The sequence below is a fragment of the Acinonyx jubatus genome, chromosome D2, assembly GCF_027475565.1.
Source record: "Acinonyx jubatus isolate Ajub_Pintada_27869175 chromosome D2, VMU_Ajub_asm_v1.0, whole genome shotgun sequence".
In the NCBI taxonomy this organism is placed as follows: domain Eukaryota; kingdom Metazoa; phylum Chordata; class Mammalia; order Carnivora; family Felidae; genus Acinonyx; species Acinonyx jubatus.
This window is the reverse complement of record NC_069393.1, coordinates 11898597-11922006: the sequence shown is the minus strand read 5'-3', so window position 1 is coordinate 11922006 and position 23410 is coordinate 11898597. Positions and strand designations below refer to the sequence as shown.

General features: G+C 40.9%; 1 protein-coding gene across 6 annotated transcripts in view; it reads right to left on the bottom strand.

Moving 5' to 3' along the window:
• Positions 1 to 2681: 2681 nt before the first annotated feature.
• Positions 2682 to 23410, bottom strand: part of ATAD1 (ATPase family AAA domain containing 1) — a 76752-nt gene continuing 56023 nt past the window's right edge. For all 6 annotated transcript variants that reach the window (XM_027049940.2, XM_027049939.2, XM_015079069.3 and 3 more), the window contains 4 exons: positions 17528 to 17617; positions 14665 to 14715; positions 5914 to 6047; positions 2682 to 4094 (listed from right to left, as the gene is read on the bottom strand). In XM_027049940.2, coding sequence (XP_026905741.1) covers positions 3974 to 4094; positions 5914 to 6047; positions 14665 to 14715; positions 17528 to 17617 — 396 coding nt within the window. In that variant the 3' untranslated portion in view covers positions 2682 to 3973. The remainder of the gene's footprint in view (positions 4095 to 5913; positions 6048 to 14664; positions 14716 to 17527; positions 17618 to 23410) is intronic.

Here is a 23410-nt window from a genome sequence, read left to right as displayed (position 1 = left end):
TTGAGAGAGAGAGAGAGAGAGAGAGAGAGAGAGAGAGAGAGAGCAAGAACCCCAAGCAGGCTCCTCACGGAGCTCAGCACGGAGCCTGCCGAGGGGCTCAATCTCACAACCCTGGGATCATGACCTGAGCTGAAGTCAAGAGTCGGACGCTCAACCGAGCCACCCAGGCGCCCCAGGAATTTGTTTTACTGGATGATATATCACCACCCCCCATTTGAGTATCTTGGTCATTCCTAGAATTTCTGGAAGCTATCCATCTTCCAAACACAACACAGTGTTCTATTCTCAGTTCTAAGTTTTGCATGTCAGTAATTACTTAACTAGAGCTTTGGCTCTGGTTTTGAACTGAACTATCATGACTCACAAACTCACAAACTATCATGACACACTCCACACCAGCATGAACATTATTCACTGCAACTGTATTTCAAAGCCCAACAACTTACACCTAAAAGCATTCTCAAGCAGAGAACTATAAATATTAGACAATCACAAAAATGTACTCCCAGTCCAGTGTTCTGTTTAGAATAAAATGCTTTTTTGAGAGACAGAACATGTGCAGAGGGAGGGAGAGAGCATCCCAAGTGCTATCAGTGCAGAGCCTGACGCGGGGCTCGAGCCCACAAACCGTGAGATCATGACCTGAGCCAAAATCAAGAGCTGGACACTTAACTGACTGAGCCACCCAAGCGCCCCCAGTAGAGTGTTTTAGTAATGAGACCTTATGTGCTGTTAGTATTGACAGTGTTAGAAGTTACACCAGTGTTACTAAGGATGTTTTCTTCTTACTCACATGAGTAAGTGATCGTGTTTAGGGCCGATCTCATTTACATCTGGCACCCGTGCTGTCCATCTTCTCGGTAGTTTCATGGAGTGGTGAGTTAGGGCGTAACTTCCACTGACACGGGTAAACAGAGCTTTAACTTTTGACAAGATTAGTGAACTGTTTCACGGCTTAGTCTACAACATATTTAATAATGAAGGCCCTCTGAAGATTTGTCAGCTCTACATGGAACGATTCTATGGCTTCAAGGGCAGGATATATGCTCAGGATATCAGAATTCTATTCAATATTCTGACCTTGAGAAAAGCTAAAAGATAAATATCATCTGTTTTAGTTTCTTTATCCAGAAGAAAGTTGTAATGTTTGCCTACAAACAACACAATGCCGGTAAAAAAAACAAAAAACAAAACAAAACAAAAAAAACCCCGTCAACAAGGGAGGCACTCAAGGCTTGAGCCATCCTCCTGGAACACCAAACCTTTAAGGTACAGCTGCTAAGTAATGTTAGGTCATTCTGGTCCATGTGGCATATTTCCATGAACCCACCCAGCTCTTGACAGCATGGTGGGTTCTGGGTTGTCCTGCATTCGGGAGCTGAGAGGTAGAAGCAAAGGAAATCATAAAGAAGATACTGAGCTGCTTCCAATATGGAGTTCCCGAACTCTCCACAGAAAGGCCTGGAAAGAGTGTGAGACACACCAGACTCACCAGCCGTCTTCCAACGACGAGGGTGTCAGAAGCATCACACAGGTGATCACTTCTATCTCAGTCCCTAGAGTACGGGCCTGGGGATTCTGCAGGTGGAGTAAGCAGAGAGAATGCTCCAAACTTCAGCCTGCCAACAGATACGCACGTCAGTGTGTAAAAGTAAGAAACGAATACGGTGACGGCCCGCATTTGAGTGAGGACTGCTCTGGGGCCGGTGCTGAGCGCCTTACACGCACCGTCTCCTCACACCACCCCGTAGGTGGGCGCCACTGCAGCTCCATTTCATAGAAGCGGAGGCTCAGAGACGTTAGGGGACTAGTGCGCAGGCAGAGGGTTAATTCACAGGGAGCCTGGATTAGCCACTTGGACGTCCACAGGGAGCCGTCCAACTCCACGTCCGGCGTGCATAACTGCCACCCACGAGGGAATACCCGGGAACCTGGAGCCCAGCGACCTGTATCAAATGCACGTCTACAGCGAGCACAGATTCTGTGACACTAAAAGTTCTCCGAAATGACATAAAGGTTCCTCGACTACTGTAAGGCCCCAAGATGCCCGGATGAGTCATGATGGACAGGACCTAACTTCACGTGGTGATTAAAACCATGATAAACTTAGTAACTGTACTACTGGATGCTCTGAATTTAAGATAAAAAGAAAGGACATGAGAGACAGATCACCTCTTTTTTACACCAGTCTGCCATCAGAGTAAATGATGACTGAAATCCATCCTAAGGCAAAATAACGATAAGACATGAGATTGCATGCTACCGAAATGTGAAAGCTACTCAGCAAGATAAAACACTCCAAATGCAAGCTGATAAACTAAAAAACCCCCAGAAGATTTGTAACTTTGGAAGAAGACCAAGTGGAGAAAAATTAATAAAGAGGGACCTCTTTATTGCATGTTTATAAAATAATCGTATAATATAGTTATTAAAAACGGGAGACGAAGCTTTTTATTTTTGATATCTTGTGTTTTGCAGTCAATTTTTAATCATCTTCACAGTTTTCGAAACTTGCTTTTTGTCGTCCAGAGTGCTTTCCGCAATCTCTACCCGCCCGCTACTCGCACAACCAAATAAACTCCCCAACAGGTTCAAGCGAGAGACCTACTATCAAATAAATCACTCTAATGACTCACGAATGAAGACTGAAGAGTTTCAAAGAAATACAATAAAAACAAAAATATATGGAGCATAATTTAATCTTTCAGATGGTTCACAGAAGGCACCTCAAGACCATATTGTGCCATTTTCCTCATGCGGTGTGTTTAAGGGCCTATAACAGAATTCTGGTTAGTGAAATTCTGGACAAAAAAAAAAAATGTTTCCTATGGAGGGCACACAGCATCGAATGACTACGGATACAATATGGGGACTCTGACGTGTGTATCTGTACTAACTAGGGCACAATTTATAACGTGCTAAGAAAACTTTAAAAATCAAAGTCACAAAATGAGTATGTTTAGCACAGCTAGCAACAGCTACTTGTTTTAAACTATCATTTCATTTCTGATGACCAAATTATATTTGACCATAATTAAAAAACATAACTTTAAAATAACATTACAAAACCATGGTTACAACAGAACTACGTTCCATCAAATGAAGGAAAAGCCACAGATGTGTACTGCATGGCACTAGTTTTTCAAAGCCATTTGGAAAGGCTCCTCCAACCACGTTCACGTGTATCAATTGAAAACAGGCCTCTGCTCAGTGTGCTTACAGAAAGACTTGAAATCCGTGTCGATCATCCAAATGCCTGACAACCACTCAATGCTGATCACTGATCAAGTATTTTTATTGGATTTTCCGACCAGCGTAATAGTGGAGCCCCTTCTGAAGCAGAGACGTGGCGGACTCCGACTATTCCACTGTGGAGAAATGCTCAACTTAAAACGAAAGCGGACACAGGTGACAGCTGGAAATGGCTGAATCACTGTACCTTTACACACGACCAGAAATCTTAGTTCTGCTGTACACTATTTGGTACTTTTTGATTCAGTAGTTGGGGTAAAAAAAAAGTTTCCGTATTCAAACATATCTACAGAATATCAATATAAAATGTGTGAATATATACATTTAATACACACGCGCGCGCACACACACACACACTCACTCACTCACGTATCGAGAAACCAGCACTTACCCACATCCCTGTTTCCACGAATGACTCGACAAATCGTTACTTTAAGACCAGCTTAGATGCTCTGAGGCCGCAGCGTCCGGAGACAGAGGTCAGACGCGAGCCCGCACTCAGGCTGGATTAGACTGTTCCTCCTCATGATTTCTGACGAGTAGTAACACCGCTTATAGAACAACTACATCTCAATAACTTAGGAGTCAGAGTATAAAACCAGTGTCGTGAACATTTAACTCTCTCACGGCGTGAAGGACATTCCTGTTTTCATTCTATTTCCACTGATGATAAGAGTGCACCAAACTAGATCACACTGAACTGTACAAATGATCTTTACTCTTAATCTAAACAAACATGTGTCAAAACATTGTGAAATGCGGCGTCCTTGGATTTCTTCATCTTCTCAATCGCTCGATGCAGGTCCTGCTGTTGCACAGGCCGGATTTCATCTTCATCGCGGCTAAGACACAGACAAAACCGCCAGATGGTCAAATAACTTTCAAATATACCTCCCAAAAACATCCTCCTGAGATTAAGAAATGAAATCTTTGTCCCACCTAAGACCCCCAAGGACAGCCACAATTATGAGCTTCATGTGAATGCTTCCAGAATTTTCTGTGCAGACACAAGCTGGGGAGGATGTTTTTAGAAGCACGGGCTGCTGGGAGGGAGGGGGCCAAAATGGCCGGCTGTAACTCAGTGTTGCAGATGTGGTCATGAAAACCAAATACCTCACACTAAGAACCAAATGCAGAATGTTGGCACAACGTGGAAATATTAGATAAAGGTGTGCAGTTTATCTATGTGGGCGTAGAATTCCCATCAAGGAATCAAAAATTATTCCCATGAAAACTGAAATTAAAAGTAGCATTCTTGGGTATATATTCATGTACATATTTAGCATGTGACAAACTAAAAATAAAATTCTTTGCTATTAATAAAAACCAACTAGCCTAAACCTCCCCTATTCAATAATGAGAAAAACAAAATCCAATATATAATGTCTCCTTGTAATTTACAAACATTTAGGAAAAAACATTTAGGGAAAAAGTTACGATAAGCCAAGTCTAAGACCCAGATTTTTCATCCTGACATATAAAATTTTCAAAGGCTTTGAGGACAGCAGAAAAATAGGACTTTATTAATGTAACTTATTCACACAAAACGTATTCATCAGTTGTTTCTCCTCCTCTCCTCATTTTCTTATACACAAGAATAAAAACCTTTGGCAAGTAGACTCTTGGCTCCGGTCAGAGGTCAAAAGTATTCCCAGCATCAGCATTAGGGGAGCTGGAGTAATCCAGCAACAAATAAATGAAGTGAGCCTCTCCATAACGGGGCCCCAGGGAGCACTGAAGGCAGGTGCGGAACTAGGGCAAACATAGCTAACCTTTCTTCCTACACCAAGCGAAAGAGTTTTTGGTGAAGCTTGCTATGGCGATGCACCGTCATTAAAAACATGGCACCACCAGCACATCCAGGTCTCCTGGAGTGAGAGCCTCGGCGGCGGATGAGGGAGGAGGCCTTAGAAAAAGGGGCCAGAGGCGGAGAACTCATTCAACATGAGGCCCCAAAGTACAACAGTGTGCTAGGAGTTACAGAAACTCTTCATCAGAAGGTCAGTACTCTGAAAAGAGGCTTAGAAACGCAGTGTTAGGCTGGCCCAGGGCAAGCGGCCTTCTGGGAAAGGTCTTTGCAGGACACAGTTCACGGGGGCGGACTTGAGCCGGCTCACTAGCGTCTCTGCTGAAATAGCCGGGCACAGAGCTGGTTTCTCAAACTCGTGCTCTGAAACTGCTTTCGAGTGAAGTTTGCCCCAGTGGCAACAGTCTGTTTAGCACACGCATTACTGTTAACACACTGAAGTCTAATCCCCAGCAATGGCCCCCAGGCCCACTCACGTGGGAAATCCCTGGAAGAGCACAGGAAATGGAACTAGGACTTTCAAGTGCAAAGCAGTCCGGGAATCCTAGAGAACCCTCTTTCCTAGGAGTAAGTAAGCCTAAGCTGCCGTCGGCCTCCTGTGACCCAGTGCGGGGATTTTTGGCAAACGTGCAGCTTCTGTTTCTTCCTTTTCCTTCCAGAGCCTCCCCACAACCCCCGTTCCCAACTTGCTGTCAGAACTTCCCTTTAGGAAGAAAAAAGGGCAGTTCATAAAGTTGGGGAGATTGTTAATTCAAGTTCACCTTTTATACCATAAGCAGAGTTGGTATTGTCAAGAAAAATAATGGAAACCACCCTGAAAGGTCTAAGAGAGTCTGAGAAATAGGAGATGATACCTTTCTTCCGATGCAGAATTAACATACTCCCGGACACACAGGAGGGCGGCGTCCCTGCACATCTCCTTCAGGTCACTGCCTGAGAAACCGTCCGTCTCCTGGGCGACTTCCAGCAGGTCCACGTGCCTGTCCACCTTTCACAAGGAAAAACAAATGTGAAAAGTGCTGCAGAGCATGATCTAGCCACTGTCCTTCCACGTAAAGAATGTTAAGCATGTTGGAATAGTATGGAAGGAGAATCATCCAAAAATACTTTGTTTCTACTTTTCCTTTAGCCGTAAAACCTGGAGTTTTGAAATCTAATTGTCATGAACTGCCATTATGACTGGAGTATTAAATAAAGCCTTACTCGATAGATCATGAAGCGAGAGGGAAGAACAGACACTCAAACACTGTCGGACTCTCCTTGGCGCCTCTTAGGAAGGTCCTGAGTTGCAGGACTGCATTCACCATTCTTGGCAAACAGCCCACATCAAGTCCCGGGTCCATGACAGCAAACCTATCAACGGGCGCTCGCTTGCCCTTTGGCCGCAATGCTCTGTGTTTACCAGCCCAACACTCAGCGTAATAGTCTCGTTCCTCAACGTAAGCTTACACAGCCGAGCCGGTCGTGTAAGCTTCGGTCACTGTCCTGGGCGCACGGCAGGCCTAGGAGAGTACACACTAGGCTTCCGTGTAGGTTGAGAAGAGAAAATGAGCAAGAACGACGTCGCTCTATCAGATGATGCATATGTGTCACTCGCCATGCTAAGCACTCTGCATGTTAATTAGTCTCAGGGGATCCTGCCAGGCAGTGTTCTTGTTCTGAGGGAGCTTAAATACACTGCCCGAGGTCACACCAGAGCCGGGCCGTGGACACACTGTGGTTAAGGTCCAGCCGAACTCTTCCCCTGCATAGCTAACCATCTGCCTTAACAACACTTACTTTCTTCCACCGACCTGAAATGCCACCTCTATGAGTTATTAAATGCCCACTGGGTAAGCCCCAGTGTTTGAGTAACACTGGCAACTGTGCACGAGACTGGCATGCCAGACGGTGTGGGGTCTACAGTCAGCTCTGCAACTGTGACCTCATGCGACGCTGGTCTCCTCATCTCTACAACTGGGGGTTGAATGAGGAGATACCCCACATTCTTTGTGAACAGAAGTGAATGCAGGAGGTAGGTGTGGGGCTGGCAGTAGAGCTAGACGAAAAAAATGGTAAACATGGAACTAAATAAGTTGGAATAGGGGCGCCTTGGGGGGCTCAGTTGGTTGGGCATCAGACTTCGGCTCAGGTCATGACCTCACGGTTCGTGGGTTCAAGCCCTGCATCGGTTTGTGAGTTCGAGCCCCACATCGGGCTCTGTGCTGATAGTTCGGAGCCTGGAGCCTGCTTCAGATTCTGTGTCTTCCTCTCTCTCTCTCTGCCCCTCCCCCACTCGTACTCTGTCTCTCAAAAATAAACATCAAAAAAATTTTTTAATAAATAAATCAAGCAAGCAAGCAAGCAAGCTTTAATACATACACAGTAACAGTCATTTAAGATTTGGGGTGGGGAAACAACGTGGAACTAAAATGTGAGACACAGAACATGTGAGACAGGGAACATCCATGCAGAAACATTTGAAGTAAAATTATAGTATCAGGAAGAGGGAGGAAGAGGGAGGAAATAGTGTTAACCTGGACTATAGGTATATGTAAAAAAATTTTAAGGGTACCAGTAAAAGATAAAAAGAGAATGTGTAACTTCCGAAACAGTAGAAGAAGAGGAAAAAAGGGAAGAAAACACAAGAGTGGGGGTGGGTGGGCAAAAAACAAAAAGCATAATACATAGAAAGTACTAGAATAAGAAAGAAGGAATCAAAGCTTATCAGTGATCCCCACAAATGCAAATAGGCTAGGCTGGTGAAAGTCCATTAGACTATATAAAAAACCAAAATGCAGTTAATTTGAGGTTTAGAATGGTCACACCCTGTCCAAGGGGAAAATAAAACAGATTTGGTGTTCAGTTTTAAAAGAAAAAAAAAGTTCAAAAGATTGAGAAAGGACAGACAAGGCAAATATTAACCAAAAGAAAGCTAATTTAGTTCTATTCCCATCAGATCAATAGATTTTTACTCAACACACATAATTTGGAATAGAAATCATTAAATAATAAAAAAAATAATACATCAGAAAAATACAATTCTGCACTGATATACATTTAATAAAATATGGCCCTGAAATACATACAGCAGAAATGAACGTAAGGACAGAGTGAGATGGACAAATCCACAGTAATACTGGGAGATGTTTTCTTTAAGATCTTAAGTAATCTCTACACGCAGCATGGTGCTCGAACTCACAGCCCCCGAGATGGACAGTCCCAATCTCGAGTGAACTCCCGTATCACGTACTCATGGATCAGACAGTAAGCACTCCTAGTTACAGTGAGCACCTGTGATCTGATGTACACAACAGAAAACATGACGAACTCACTACGGGGCTTCTGTATAATTTGGATATTGGTCCCCTGTTGGTCACAGGGTTGTAAATCTGTTCCCGGGGCCTTTTCTTTCATTCTGTGCATGTTACCTCGTCATGCTTCTGATTATCATCAGACCTGTCTATTCTCTTCCTGGGAAGCATACGCTCCCTTGTATCTGACAACCCTTCTTACATGTGCACAAACACACGGCACCAGACATGCAAGAATCTAATTTCTCTACAGTTTGTAAAACTCACGGAAGAGTAAAAATAACCTACACCTGCACACGCATCACGTGTCCATCCACACACAACCACGAAACAAATTTCCACTACCCACCAGGACAACGGGCTACCAGTGACAGTGACTGCAAGGACATGGGAAGCAAACATGTTAAGATCACCCGTTAAATCCAGGTGGTGGATATAAGGTTGTGTCTGTGTATAAAATATTCCACACATTAAAAAAGCTACTTACGAGGGGCGCCTGGGTGGCTCAGTCGGTTAAGCGTCTGACTTCAGCTCAGGTCGTGATCTCACGGTTTGCGGGTTCCAGCCCCACGTCAGGCTCTGTGCTGACAGCCCAGAGCCTGGAGCCTGCTTCGGATTCTGCGTCCCCCCCACCCCCTGTCCCTCCCCTGCTCATGCTCTGTCTCTCCCCCTCTCTCAAAAATAAACATAAAAAAATAAAACATTAAAATAAACCTACTTAACACCTTCCAAATTGTACTCTGAAATATTAACAATTTGACTTCCTCATTTAAACAATCAACACCTCCACCCCATCTTTTGGCCATACTTTGTCGGGCCACACTATGTTCTAACCGCTCACAAATCTTGTGCACAACACAGCGATAAAATTACAAAGTGATAAAGATGAACAAAGCAAGTATGAGAAAATATCAAAGAAGAGAAGATTCCAGGCAGTGGGGGAGCAAGATGAACAGAGGCAGCATGCCATAATGGTTGAGAGAAAGGCTCCATCACTACTTTGCTACATCGGCCTGGGCAATTTATTATAGAACTTCTCTGAGTTCCAGTTTCCTCAATGTAAAATAGTATCAGCATGTGCTCCTCAGATGAACTGAGGATTAAGTAAAACAATGTGTATCTCACCACTATGCTAGGTACACAGCAAAGAATCGGAAAGTAACCCTTTTTATAACAGCTAGTAGATAAACCATAAAGTCATGGGAACTGTTTTCATTAGGCATTCCTTATACCCGTGCCGAATGTCATCCTAAAAGGATTTCCAAAGGTGCTACTCTTAAAAAAAAAAAAAAAAAAAAGCAGAATACTGAAATCAAAGTTCAGAAATAACGAGGAGTTTCTGGGTTGGCTGAGTGACTCGGTTGAGCGTGCAACTCTTGGTTTCAGCTCAGGTCATGAGCTCACGGTTCGTACTGGGAACGATACTGAAATAAATGAACAACTTTCTAACACGGCCCGAAGGAACAGCACTTATTTCCTCTGTCTACCATGGATGGCACACAAGCATGTACTCTCAGCATTTTACATGTAGCATTTAAATTCTCAAAACGATTCTATGAGATTGTTGGCATTACATCTACCTTCCCAGTAAGAAAAATGAGGCATAGGGACACTGAACGCTATTTGCCCAAGGTCCCCCAGAAGGTAGGGTTGAAGCCAGAACGTGGGACCCTCAGGCTGGTCTCCAAAGCCCATGCTTGTTAATAACCACTCCTGCTACATTATGGAAAAGGTATAAACTCAGATTTGTTTGTAGGGAAAAAACTCAAGTCTCCTCAGTACAGAGACAGGAAACCTGTATAATGTATACATTTTATTAGTTCTAATCCTTTCATACTTAAAACTTTAAGCCAAAACCACTACACTGTCTGTTTTAATTTTTTTTAACGTTTATTTATTTTTGAGAGAGGATGAGCACGAGTGGGGGAGAGACAGAGAGAGAGAGAGAGAGAGAGAGAGAGAGAGACGGAGGGTCTAAAGCAGGCTCCCCGCTGACAGCAGAGAGCCCAACGTGGGGCTCGGACCCACAAACTCTGAGAACATGACCTGACACCAAGTCAGATGCTTACCTGAGCCACCCAGGTGCCCCACACCATCTGTTTTCAATGACTAAGTTTTGTTAAGGACCTATTAGTAAAGAAACATGAGAAGACTGGAAAACACTATCATTTGAGGCATCTTTTTAGCAAAATTACATTAATTTCTTTCAGACTCTACTGAAGTAACAATATGCCTTCAGCATAAAAGTAGCAGCTAGTGGGGAATAAGATGGTCTTATGTCAACAATTATCCAGAGCATTCATACTCTGCATCACAAAAATGGACACTAATTCTTTGTGCTTTAAGAAACAGAGTGCTAAAAATTCCTTATACCCATGACAAATGTCAGTCTAAAAGGATTTCCAAAGATGTTACTCTTAAAAAAAAAAAAAAAAAGCAGAATACTGAAATCAAAGTTTATTTACTTATTAAAAAATTTTTTTTGATGTTTAGGTATTTTTGAGAGAGAGAGAGAGAGAGAAGGGAAGATAGGGAGAGAGAGAAGATCCCAAGCAGGCTCCAGTCTCTGAGCTGTCAGCACAGAGCCCGACGTAGGGCTCAAATTCACGAGCCGTGAGATCATGACCTGAGCTGAAGTCAGATGTTTAACCAACTGAGCCACCCAGGCACCCCTGAAATCAAAGTTCAGAAACAATGAGTTTCTGGGGCGCCTGAGTGACTCAGTTGGTTGAGCATCCAACTCTTGGTTTTGGCTCAGGTCATGATCTCACAGTTTGTGGGATTGAGCCCTGCATCGGGCTTTCTGCTGACAGTGTGGAGCCTGCTTGGGATTCTCTCTCTGGCTCTCTCTCCACCCCTCTACCCTGTTTGCCTGCATTTGCTTGTGTGCTCTCTCAAAATAAATAAACTTTATTTAAAAAAAAAAAAAAAAAAGAAATGAGGAGGTTGTTTTTTTTTTTTTTTAATGTTTATTTTTGAGAGAGAAATAGAGTACAGGAGAGTGAGGCTGGGGCAGAAAGAGAGGGGGACAGAGGATCTGAAGCAGGGCTCTGCGCTGACAGCAACAGAGCCTGATGTGGGGCTCGAACCCACAAACTGTGAGATCAAGACCTGAAATGAAGTCAGATACTTAACTGACTGAACCACACCCAGGCACCCCAATAATGAGGAGTTTCTTAAGTTAAATGTGAAAACATTACAGCCTACGTGAAGTATGGCTATCTTATGAGACAGAGCTTAAATGCTATGATTTATATTCATTATCTATACGTGAATCATCTACATCATCTATGTCTTTATTAAACCACATACACATGGTTCAAAAATGTTAAACTTCCAGCAATACCATCTTTCATTAAATTTTTTTAAATTAAACAATTGTATTAACTCGAAGTCTCTACAAAATTGTCAGCAATTACCTTCTAATATTTGATAAATGTCAAGCCACATCATAGCCATCCTAACTTAAAGAACTTGTGGCATTATTTTATCTCCTTTGTTTTCTTTCTGAACTGCTCCTTGATGCCTGTCTTTGTTAAAGGTTTACCAATTAAGTGTCTTTCACCTAAACAGCATGACAACTACACGATGTCTTGAAAGTAGTTATCAAATAATCAGTTAGAGGGCAAATGGAAGTTGTTGATTTCATGCTCCTACAGGAGTTCTTTCCCTAGAACACTTGGAGAGTTTTAAGAATTTCCCCGAAATTGCAAAAAACATTTCATGCACATGAAGTTTTTAAGAAAAGGCTGCATAGCATTTATCTCTTTATTAAATAGCTCTATGCTCCCCTAAATAGTTAGTAACTGTGTAATTTGCTAGGTTCCTTACACTTTTGCAATTTAGCGTATGTCTTTTTTTATATGTTTTAAAGAAATAAATGAACAGGACACTACTGAAAGACTCAAAACAACCAAAAAGCCATACTTGTTTTTGGATAGGAGATTCAACATCAAAAAGATCTTAATTCTCTTGAATTATGATCCACTAAAAATCTAGCGTTTGTTTCTTCCTGAATAAGACAAATTAATTCTAAAATTAATACAGAAAAATAAGCAAAAATATCCAGGGAACTGGGCTGAGGGACCAGGGGCGCCTCACCCTACTTGCTGTTAAACAACTGCTCCTGTGCAATCAGCAAAGTCCAGACCATAGAAAAATGTGGATGAACCCAACCTGGCTTTTTCAACAAATACACTGAAAAGAAAGTGGGGGGAAAAAGGGGGGGGAGATGAAGGAATAATCTATAGCCTACGATTAAAAGAGATCTGAAAGCTATTGGGGCACCTGGGTGGCTCAGTCGGTTAAGTGTTCAACTCTTGATTTTCACTCAGGTCATGATCTCACAGTTCGTGGGTTTGAGTCCTGTGTCACACTCTGTGCTGACCTGCAGAACCTGCTTGGGATTCTCTCCCTCCCTCTCTCTCTACCCCTCCCCCGGCTCACGTGCATACATACATGTGCTCGCTCTCTCTCTCTTTCTCTCTCTCTAAAAATAAATAAAACTTAAAAAGAAACTATCAAATAATTGCGAATTATGAACACTATATGGATCCTGAGTCAAATGCATGGTAAAAAAAATAAATAAATAAATAACAAGCCATTTAGGAGACAGCAGGAAATTTGAATAGACTAGATATTCAACGATAATAATGAATTATTGTCCTTTTTTTGTTAAGTGTAATAATGGTTATGAGATTAAGTCAAAAAAGAAAAGAATTATTTCTTTTAGAAGTGAAACTAAAATACTCACAGATGCAGTACGATGGGAAACCTGGGGAGTGGGGAAGCAGGGCAGCGAGGGGCACAATCACCCTGACAGTGATTCATGGAGGAAAACCACAAAATACAAGCAACCCTCCCTATGGGAATCTATCAGGTTTTTTAGTTTGGACAGCAAGTTCAAGGAGTGAGTTTATTTTATTTACTTATTTTTTTTAAGTAAGCCCTATGCCTGATGTGGTGCTTGAATTCATGACCCTGCAATCAAGAGTCGTGTGTTCCACCGACTCAGCCAGCCAGGCGCCCCTCAAATGGAGCTTAGATACAAAGTTTAGGATGGTGAAGAATGCCATGTTATTCAAAACTCAGAAGCCAAAAACGGGGGAAAAGAACCCAGTAAGTTAAGAAAAACAAACCAGGAAAAAATACTTCAAATCATATAAACTAAGAGAATTCTCCCTAATATATTAGAGTTCCTATAAATCCCTAAGAACAAGAACACTGCAATAGAAAAATCGGCCAAGAATATGAATGGGTATTTCACAGAAAAAAACCTCAAGAGGCTCTTAAACATGAAATGCTCATTTCATCCTTAAAAACACAATGAGATACCGTTTTCCACCTAGATCACGTGGGCACAAAGCCCCACCGCACTCGTCGGCAAGGCAGCCGGGGAGGCGCTAACACTGCTGGTGTGAGAGTGCATCGGCGTGGAATTTGGCAAGAGCTACCAAAATTCTAAATCAGATCCTCTGATCTAGCAATTCCTTTTCTGGAAAATCACCCCTACTAACATCCCTGGACAAGTGTGAAGTGACATATGTTCAAGGTTGTTATTCAATGCGGCATTTTTGTAGTAGTAAAAGACTGGAATCGACCTGAATGTTCTTCAATATGGCACTGATTTAATGAATCGTGGTATATCCAGACAGTGGAGTCCTATGCAATGCCAAAACGAGAGAGAGCGACTGAGCGCACAGAATAAAGACACTATCTGCTGATATGGAAAGGTCTCCAAGATGAGTGACAAAAGCAATGCGTAGGACAGGGTATGCAGTTTATTAATGTGGCTTATGTAGGAAAAGGAAAAGGAGTAACAGTATATCCTACGTGCTGTTATAGACTGGGTCATCTGCAGGGACACAGAAGAAATGTAGGAGGAGAAGTGGGATTCTTCTCTGAATACCATTTAACGTACATGTTTTAATTCTGAAGGATGTGACCTTAAATACAGAACCCATTTAAATTTTGATTATCATACCCTTTTAAATCTCAACTGCAACTTCAAAAAATATCGTAATCAAATAAATAAAACCCATACTGCTGTACAAAAATACATGTATCTTACATAACTGAAGAGCAGCCTAAAAATATCAAAGATATGAAACACAGCACTTGTACAAAAAGCAGACCATCTTTAATTAGTTCAAATGGACCATGGCTAATGCGTTACATGAACGGCCAACAGTTTTACAGTGATTTATGTCAAGTACAAAGCTGCTTATTCTCCAATTACTTTTTCATTTCTAAAACGGTTTTATGAACATAAACATATTTACAGGTTGGGGGAAAATGTCATTTTCTACTTACGTTTTCATTTTTCAAGATGAGTCTCAGGATTGCTTCTCTTTGTTTTAGAGCCTAAAACCAGAATCATTTCCAGTTAGCATTTAACAAAAATAAGGATCAACTAGTTTTCGTGATATTTCTTCTTTCCTCTGTAAACTATCTGACAATACTTGCAGGAAACGCCAGAAACTCTAACAAAAATCATAAAATATGTTGGCTAAGCAAGGTCTAGATGCTAGACTCTAGAGTAATTGTGGTCAACCTACTGAATTCCTGTCTTCTTATTCTGAATCCCCAGCGATTAGCACGATGTCTGGGAAATAACATGCCCTTGAATGTCTTTCCTCTACGGCTCTGGCAAATGTTCTTTTCTTCATTTACATAATTGGACAGGATGGCAACGATGTAGGCTCAGTTCCTCCACGTCTGCACACAACTCCCTCACTTGCTAATTTATATCAGTCAGTTTTTGTTTGGCGTTGGCGGTACACGTGTTTATATACTTTCCACCCGAGCGATGATGGCTCACATTATATCACAGACCAGGCATTTTGATAGGATACCTTACATAGAAAGTCAATATAAAGGCTTTAAAAATGTATTATGGCTGAACTCATTCTTGTTCTCACAACCACTGAAGACACAGCTAGTTACCACCAGTATCAAATCAAGCGACCGGAAAAAACACAACCGAACCCTGCTGTTCCCGTAATTCAAGATGGTTAAGTATGAAGGTAAATTTGGTATGTTATGTGATGACCAATGACTACTTTTTGTGAATAACCACTTAATTTGGAGAAGAGTTTTAAGGTAAGGTTAATCAGATACTTCGACATCAGAGTTCTGCAATAAGAAGAAAATTACCCTATAGAGTATATGTATCCACTAAAAATGGAATGAAAAGGGGGGGTTACAAAATCCCAGTTTGTACATTAACAGCATACAAATTTGTAACAAGTCTGACAACCCATTTTGGTAACTAACACAATTAATATGTTAAAATGAGAACTGTAGTAAAGGCTACCTTGTGAGTTGTTGTATCCTTGTTCTATTCTACTGTGTATCAAAAACCTGTTTCCTGTCGGACTCCAGACAGAGATTCCATCAATGTAATCTTTGTCTTCAGATCCGCCGAGGGAAGGAAATTAATTTTCTTTAAAAACGTCCTGCTGTCTTGCCAACGCAAAAGCCCGATTCATAGGCAAGGCAGACAAATGCCACGTAAACCTGGCGGCAGCCTACTTCTCTCCAGCCTTGGGTCCCTCTGCTTCCCGGACGCCCTGCCTGAACTACCCCCAGAGTGTCAGCAAATACACATTACCTTCCACACATTCTTGCCTTTCCTCGCCTCCCCTGTGTATCAAACTCCTGCCATCCTGGATTCTGTAAAGCTTACTCCTACTCAGACAGAATTATTGGCTTTCAGCATCATTTCAGGGTCTCAGTTCTTCAAACATTCTTTTGGTAAGTATCTTTTATGTCATTCATTTACGTGTCTGCCTCCCGTGCCACCCAGAGCTGAGGACAAGGGCCGTGCTCCATTCCCCGGAGTCTGGCGGGTGCCTGACACAAACCAGTGCTCAACGCTAGTCACGCTAAATAAATTTAGTGTGAATTTCAGCAAGGTGAATTTCTCCATTGCTGTAGCAGGTAAATCTTCTAAGAGTGGCTCACTCTGAGCATGCTCTCTCTCTCAGAGAGGCTGAGGTCTTAGCTACAGCAAATAACTGATCAGAGTAAGAGGCCACAACCCTCAATTTTAGGAAGCCATGTTTATTGCCACAAACTGGTAAGTTGCGGAATACACAGTGGGACAGATGTTTTTTAGCCAGAGACTCTCAGGGGTATTATAATCTTTTATTTCAAAATTTGAAAGGATTGACACTAAAAATTCCTCTACACAGCCATACATGTAACACGCGGACTGACTGTATGGTGCGCATTTTCAATGATCAACCCTGTTTTTTCCCTCTTCCATCGAAAGGCACCCAAAATTCACGATTTGAGGATTCTGTGCAAAAATTGTGTAGAGTACCAGCAAGTTATAATCACCTACTCGAGGGTACTTCTTAACTGACAGAAAAGGATGCTAGAAAGAAGACAGTCCTGGTCCAGTACACACTTACATCTACATTAAGTTAAAGTGTAATATCTTAGCCACTGGTTAATCATTAGTCCTATCAAAGGGAAGCACAGATTACAATTGACAATAATCAATCAGATAAATCCAGTTCTTGTCAGCCTTCTGCACTTGATCTGAGTCAAAAGGCCGAGAAGCGATTTGTTAGCCTTCTGAACAGAACAATTCTTTAACCCCATCCCTCCTAATTTTATCCTGTGCCAAACCAAAATTATAATTTCAATTTTCTATGTACTTTCTCAGACAACTTGCTACATTCTAAAGAAAATCAAACAGGTGGCTAAGCACACGAGGTAAGTATAGACTCTGAAGGGAAGCAAATGACACTCATCTTAGGAAAGAAAGAAGAAAAAAAGCAAGACAGAGTGGAAAGGACAAATAATTATAGGGACTCCTACCCCATTCCTTTCCTGCCTGCCATAAATAGTAAGTCAGTCCTATTAAAAAAAGATCATTCCTGTGGTGCCTGGGTGGATCAGTCAAATGCCTCACTTCAGCTCAGGTCATGATCTCACAGTTCATGGGTTCGAGCCCTGCGTTAGGCTCAGTGCTGACAGCTCAGAGCCTGGAGCCTGGAGCCTACTAAAGATTCTGTGTCTCCCTCTCTCTCTGCCCCTCTCCCACTCGCACTCTGTCTCTCTCCAAAATAAAAAATAAACATTAAAAAAATTAAAAGCCAAATCATTCCTTTCCTGTAAAAAGCTGAGTCTCTAACAATGCACAACATCAATCACAAGCACTTACAGGCTGGTTGATATGAAACCTTGTAGGCATTCTTCTCATTATGGCCGAGTCAAGGTCCTGAGGACGGTTGGTGGCCCCCATAACTATGACCTGGGTGGGCATAGAAAGAAAACACAAGGCATTAAATCCACTGATAATGCACCTTTTAGGATATTACTACTAGGGCTTAGAAGCTATGGAAAAATAAGGAGTGTTCACATCTTCTTTAAAAAATGACTTTAATCTAGTATTACTCAAAAATTTATACATACAAGTCAAAGTTAATCCTAAATGGATCCAATGATGGCAAAAGTGTAAGACTGATGCATTTCACCAGAATTTTAGTAACTAATATACTGTTTAGTTACTGAAGAATTATGAAGATTTAAAATAAAAAGTATTTTGCAATATATGGTTGCTCAGTGGCTACACACTGAATAACTAAAAGCCATTTAGGTTACAGCTTGGGAGTCTATACAGGGGACACTTCACGTCCTTCGATACTAAAATTAAATCATTTCCCCTGAGTCTAAGGATTCTGGTGACAGTAACAGGTATCGTGTACTTTTTCCTCTAGATTTCACACCACTATCTCACGGCACTGTCAGCCCTGCCGGTGATGTCTTCTCAAGGCTACAATAAAACCTCAAGTGATCAAACTTTCAACAAGGGCAAAAATTAATCAGATAAATGCTGGGCAGAATTTAAAAAAGAAAAAAGAATTAGGTGCTTGGCTGGCTCAGTCGGTAGTGTGTGTGACTCTTGACCTTGGGGTTGTGAGTTTGAGCCCCATGTTGGGGGTAGAGATTACTGAAAAAATAATTAATTTTTAAAAAAAGAAAAGAAAATGCTGGTGACCTGCCAATCTCTGGGCCTATGCCACTTTACTCATAAAGGATATAGACATGAAAAATCAACGCAAATAAAGACAGAGATATCCAAAATAAGTTAATTTCTGGAAGCCCTCAATATTAACATTATTGTTGGTATTTTTTATAGAACCCAATAACAGCCCACATCTGCTACCCAAAATGAAATTTATCAGTATTCTAATGGAAACTTTTCTTTAATATAATTTTATTTCAGCCTAAGAGGTTCTCAATTTCTGAAATAATCTGAAATCTAACTTCCAGAACATGCTGAAAGATCCATTAAACCTTATATTCTACTTCTACTCTATACTTAATGACATTCAAGAGACAAATTATTTTCAATTTAACTGTTGACAGGTTGCCACCTAGAGGAAAAAAATGTAAATACAAAGGTAAATTTGAGAAATGTTAGTTCTACAATATAATGCAATTTTGTATTTAAATTAAGTGGTCCTAAAATCAAAATATTAAGGCTCTTACCTATTTTTCAAATTAGACTTTCCACAGCCCTATAAAATTAGTAAAGTAAAATTTCCATCAAATGTAAAACAAAGAAGTCCTAAAAGTGATCAAAGGAACTAACTGCATAGGATAATGTATGAGTAGAAGAACATTTTGAGATACAGTATACATTATGTGTTAGAAGAGATTCAAAGTGATATGGAAGCTTGCAGAAGACTGACCACATCAACTTAAAATAAAAACAAAGCAAAACCCAGTATGGCAGATGGGATGCTAAAAATTAGGATCAAGGAATCTAAACAAATCCAGCACAACACAGTCTAATGGATACATACAGGATGATAACAGGTACTCAGGATGAAGAAAAAGCAAGTGATTCAAACTACCTGTTTCCCTTAAAGAAGCTCTTTCAAGCAGTGATTTTAAGGGGCAAAAACGGATCAACTGTACACACACATCTTAACTCTAGTGCAAATGAGCAAAAATCCAAAATGGGAAGAAACAGTACTGTTTTAGTATTTAAGCAGAAAAATTAGTGCTTTGGTTGACTTTTTAGAATCTTTAAAACATGTGATGCTTTATCATTTAACATTTAAAATAATCAGATCTCAAAATATGCCTGAAACCTTTACCTACGTCAGCAACTACCCTACATACACAGTTAACTTGTATGTCTCATGTCTTAGCAGATGAAGAACATGTCATCAGGTACCTCTGACCCCCAGTGTGGGTGGCGGGTACCTTCGGACCCCCAGTGCCGGAAGTGGGTACCTCGGACCCCCAGTGCGGGTGGCGGGTCTGATTGGGCCACTCGGCTACCTCTGTTTCCACTGTAGGATATCACACATACAAGAAAAAGCTGGGGTACTGGGCTTGATCCGTAACCACAGAATAGATAATTTTAGAGAAAGCCTGACTGGCTCGTTCAATGAAAGAATATGTCTAAAACTAATATTCAAGTTAACATCAATTTTAATCCCCTCAACGCACAAAAAAGCTTGAAAAAATTTGTCAGCTTTATAAAAAATTAACATCTTCATTTGCTATGAAGGTTTATCACAGTGAACACAGTAAATTATTACCATCAGTGTAATAAAGAATGACGGTTCTGAAAACTCAGTGTTGTTTCGTATCAGAACCATGCTGTGTGGCTCTGGAGAATACTTCATCCAAATGCTATTTTCTTGACTTCTAAAACTACACTCTGATACGAAATAATATTAAACGATTTTCTCTTACATGGGCTAACTATTCAATAGTCTAAATGTTTTCAATACTGTTGCTTAGGAGGATAATCAGTTTTTGGAAACCTGTAAACTATTCCCATTTTGAACAGATTTATTAGCACCAATTACTAATAACATTGTTTCTATTACCGTCACCTAAATTTACAGATGTTATACTTTGTTTTCTATCACCCAAACACTAACGGCAACTTTCCCTCATCATGAAATTATATTTTCATGAAGGTGATGTACAAGGAGGACATGTGGCTTAATATTCTCTTTAAGGATGGTGTTTTAATTTTTGATTTATGGTAATGTGGTGGATGTAGGAGATCCTTAAGCCCTCCAGCTATAAAACAAAAATAATAAAGTATAAAAAAACTCAATCAATCAACGAGTCTGCAAAAACGTAAAGGAATTAAGATAAGGCCAACAGTGAAGTCTACACATAAGGGAGGCAAGGGAGGGTAGAAGCTGCCCACGTACCACACAGAAATGTACAGATCTTAGGCAGTGGGGCTTGCACTGGACACCTTATAGGCTTAGTGATAAGAGGCCACCCTACATAAAGCTGGGACTCATGAAGTAGGAGGGCCTGAAACAGTGTGAATATTAGAAAATGCAGTCAGTAGAGTCAAGATTTGGTTCTTGGTCAGATGTATAAACACACACACACAAAATCCCTACGATTTCATGGTTCTTCACCAGCTAACCTGGATCTCAGACCTGAATTTACCTAGTGTTGAAAAAAATCTGGCAGAAGACAAAAAAAAATCCTCTTAGGAGCAACAAACCTTCAACATAGGTTCCAAAAATCTATGCACACAGTTTTACCAAATATGACTTTTCCCATGAAATCACAAAACACACAAGCAAAAACCACATAAAGTCAAAAAAGGACAGAACCAGATGTATAGTCATATGTTAGAACTGCTGAATAGACTATAAAATTAGTATGTTAACATATTTAAAGGAATAAAAAAAAATCACATAGCAAATACTTGTTAACTGGTACTAAGTTATACCAGGCAAATTATAAGCACTTAACTTCCTTAAAACCATTCAACAGTTTGCAGTGGACGCTATCCTTCCCTTTTTTATAGAGAGTACTCCCTCCATTCAGATACAAAGTGACTGTATTATCTGATCAAGGTCACACAGCTAGTTGATGCCAGGACTCTGGTTTTCTAATCCAACTGGAAACATGAGTTGATGGGTCAGAGCCCATCAAAACTGACCCGTCAGACTTCAAGAAGGATCTAAAAGAATCTCTAGGACTAAAAAATGTAAGTGAACTAATAATAACCTCAATAAAAAGGTTAACTCTAGCAGAAGAGATGCAACTAAACTTAGAATTGGCAAATTAAACTAAAAAAAATAAAACCACTTCTCAGAATGTAGCACAAAGAGAGAAAATACGAAAGAGAGAGAAAACGCGCGCAGTGTCAACAGGAGCATGCAACGGGCATCCCATAGGAAGATCACATGGGGAATGGACGGAAACGCTACGTGAAGAATGGCTGCGTTTTTCAGTTCTGGTTCTCGAACTGCCATTTCCAGTAATGTGGCAGAAAAACAAACATGCGGGGTGAGGTGTTTTTGTTTTTTTTTTTCTTTTAATGAAAATACATTACTGTTCTGGCAGGAAAGTATGGATTACTCAGAGGCAAAGAACTAAGAGAAGATGGAAACCGCAAGAGGTACACTGAACAAGACACGTGGCTTTCCCTTTGGGGCCTTACCAGGGGACCTTGGTTCTGGTTTTCAGAGCCCACAGGGCGCAGAGACAAAGCGTAGGATAAAAGACTTTCATAAAAGTGGGATCCTAAGGAAAGTACATGGGGCAGGAAGTGGGAAAGTGTGTGAGTTCCAGCAGCTAATGAAAGTAGTAAAGTGAAACTAAGGGGACAGGAACTGAGAGGAGGGAGTGTAAGAGTCACGGTAAAGGGTCGAAACATGCACAGAGTACCCACAGCCACCAGTTGTTTCCTTTCCCTCAGAGGAGAGACTTCACCCTGGTTTTCTCTTTTCTGTAGTATTTGCTTCAGGCACTTAGGCAATCTTTTAACATTGTGTTTAACATAAACCCTCAAAATGACCAAAAGTATACACAAACTATTCTTTCAGATCCCCATCACTTAATGGTAAGTATAAATAATTATTAAAAACAAAAACAAAAACAAAGAACTTCTCAACAAAACCAGAAGATGGTTCTTTGAAAGAATTAACAAAATTGATAAAGCACTAGCCAGTTGGATCAAAAAGGAAAAGGAAAGTACCTAAATAAATAAAATAAAAAATTAAAGAGGAGAGATCACAATCAACACAGCAGAAATAAAAACAGTAATAAGAGAGTATTATGAGGAATTATATGCCAATAAAATGGGTAATCTGGAAGAAATGGACAAATTCCTAGAATCATATAAGCTACCAACAGTGAAACAGGAAGAAACAGAAAATTTGAACAGACCCATAACCAGTAAGGAAATAGAATTAGTAATCAAAAATCTCCCAAAAAACAAGAGTCCAGGCCCAGACGGCTTTCCAGGGGAATTCTACCAAACATGAAGCCAGCATTACCTTGACTCCAAAACCAGACAGAGACCCCGCTAAAAAAGGAGAACTATAGACCAACTTCCCTGATGAACATGGAGGCAAAAATCCTCAACAAGATTATTAGCCAACCGGCTCCAACAATACATCAAAAAAATTATTCACCATGACCAAGTGGGATTTATACCTGGGATGCGGGGCTAGTTCAATATCCACAAAACAAGTAACATGATTCATCACATCAATAAAAGAAAGGACAAGAACCGGGGCACCTGGGTGGCTCAGTCAGTCGAGTGTCCGACTTTGGCTCAGGTCATGATCTCACAGTCTATGAGTTTGAGCCCCGCGTCGGGCTCTGTGCTGACAGCTCAGAGCCTGGAGCCTACTTCAGATTCTGTGTCTCCCTCTCTCTCTGCCCCTCCCCCACTCATGCTCTGTCTCTCTCTGTCAAAAATAAAATAAACATTAAAAAAAATGTTTTAAAAAAAGAAAGGACAAGAATCGTATGATCCTCTCAATAGATGCAGAGAAAGCATTTGACAAAATACAGCATCCTTTCTTGATAAAAACCCTCAAGAAAGTAGGGATAGAAAGATCAACCTCGAGATCATAAAAGCCATATAAGAAAGACCCAACGCTAATATCATCCTCAATGGGGAAAAACTGAGAGCTTTCCCCCTAAGGTCAGGAACAAGACACGGATGCCCACTCTCGCCACTGTTATTCAACATAGTATTGGAAGTCTTAGCCTCTGGAATCAGACAACACAAAGAAATAAAAGGCATCCGAAT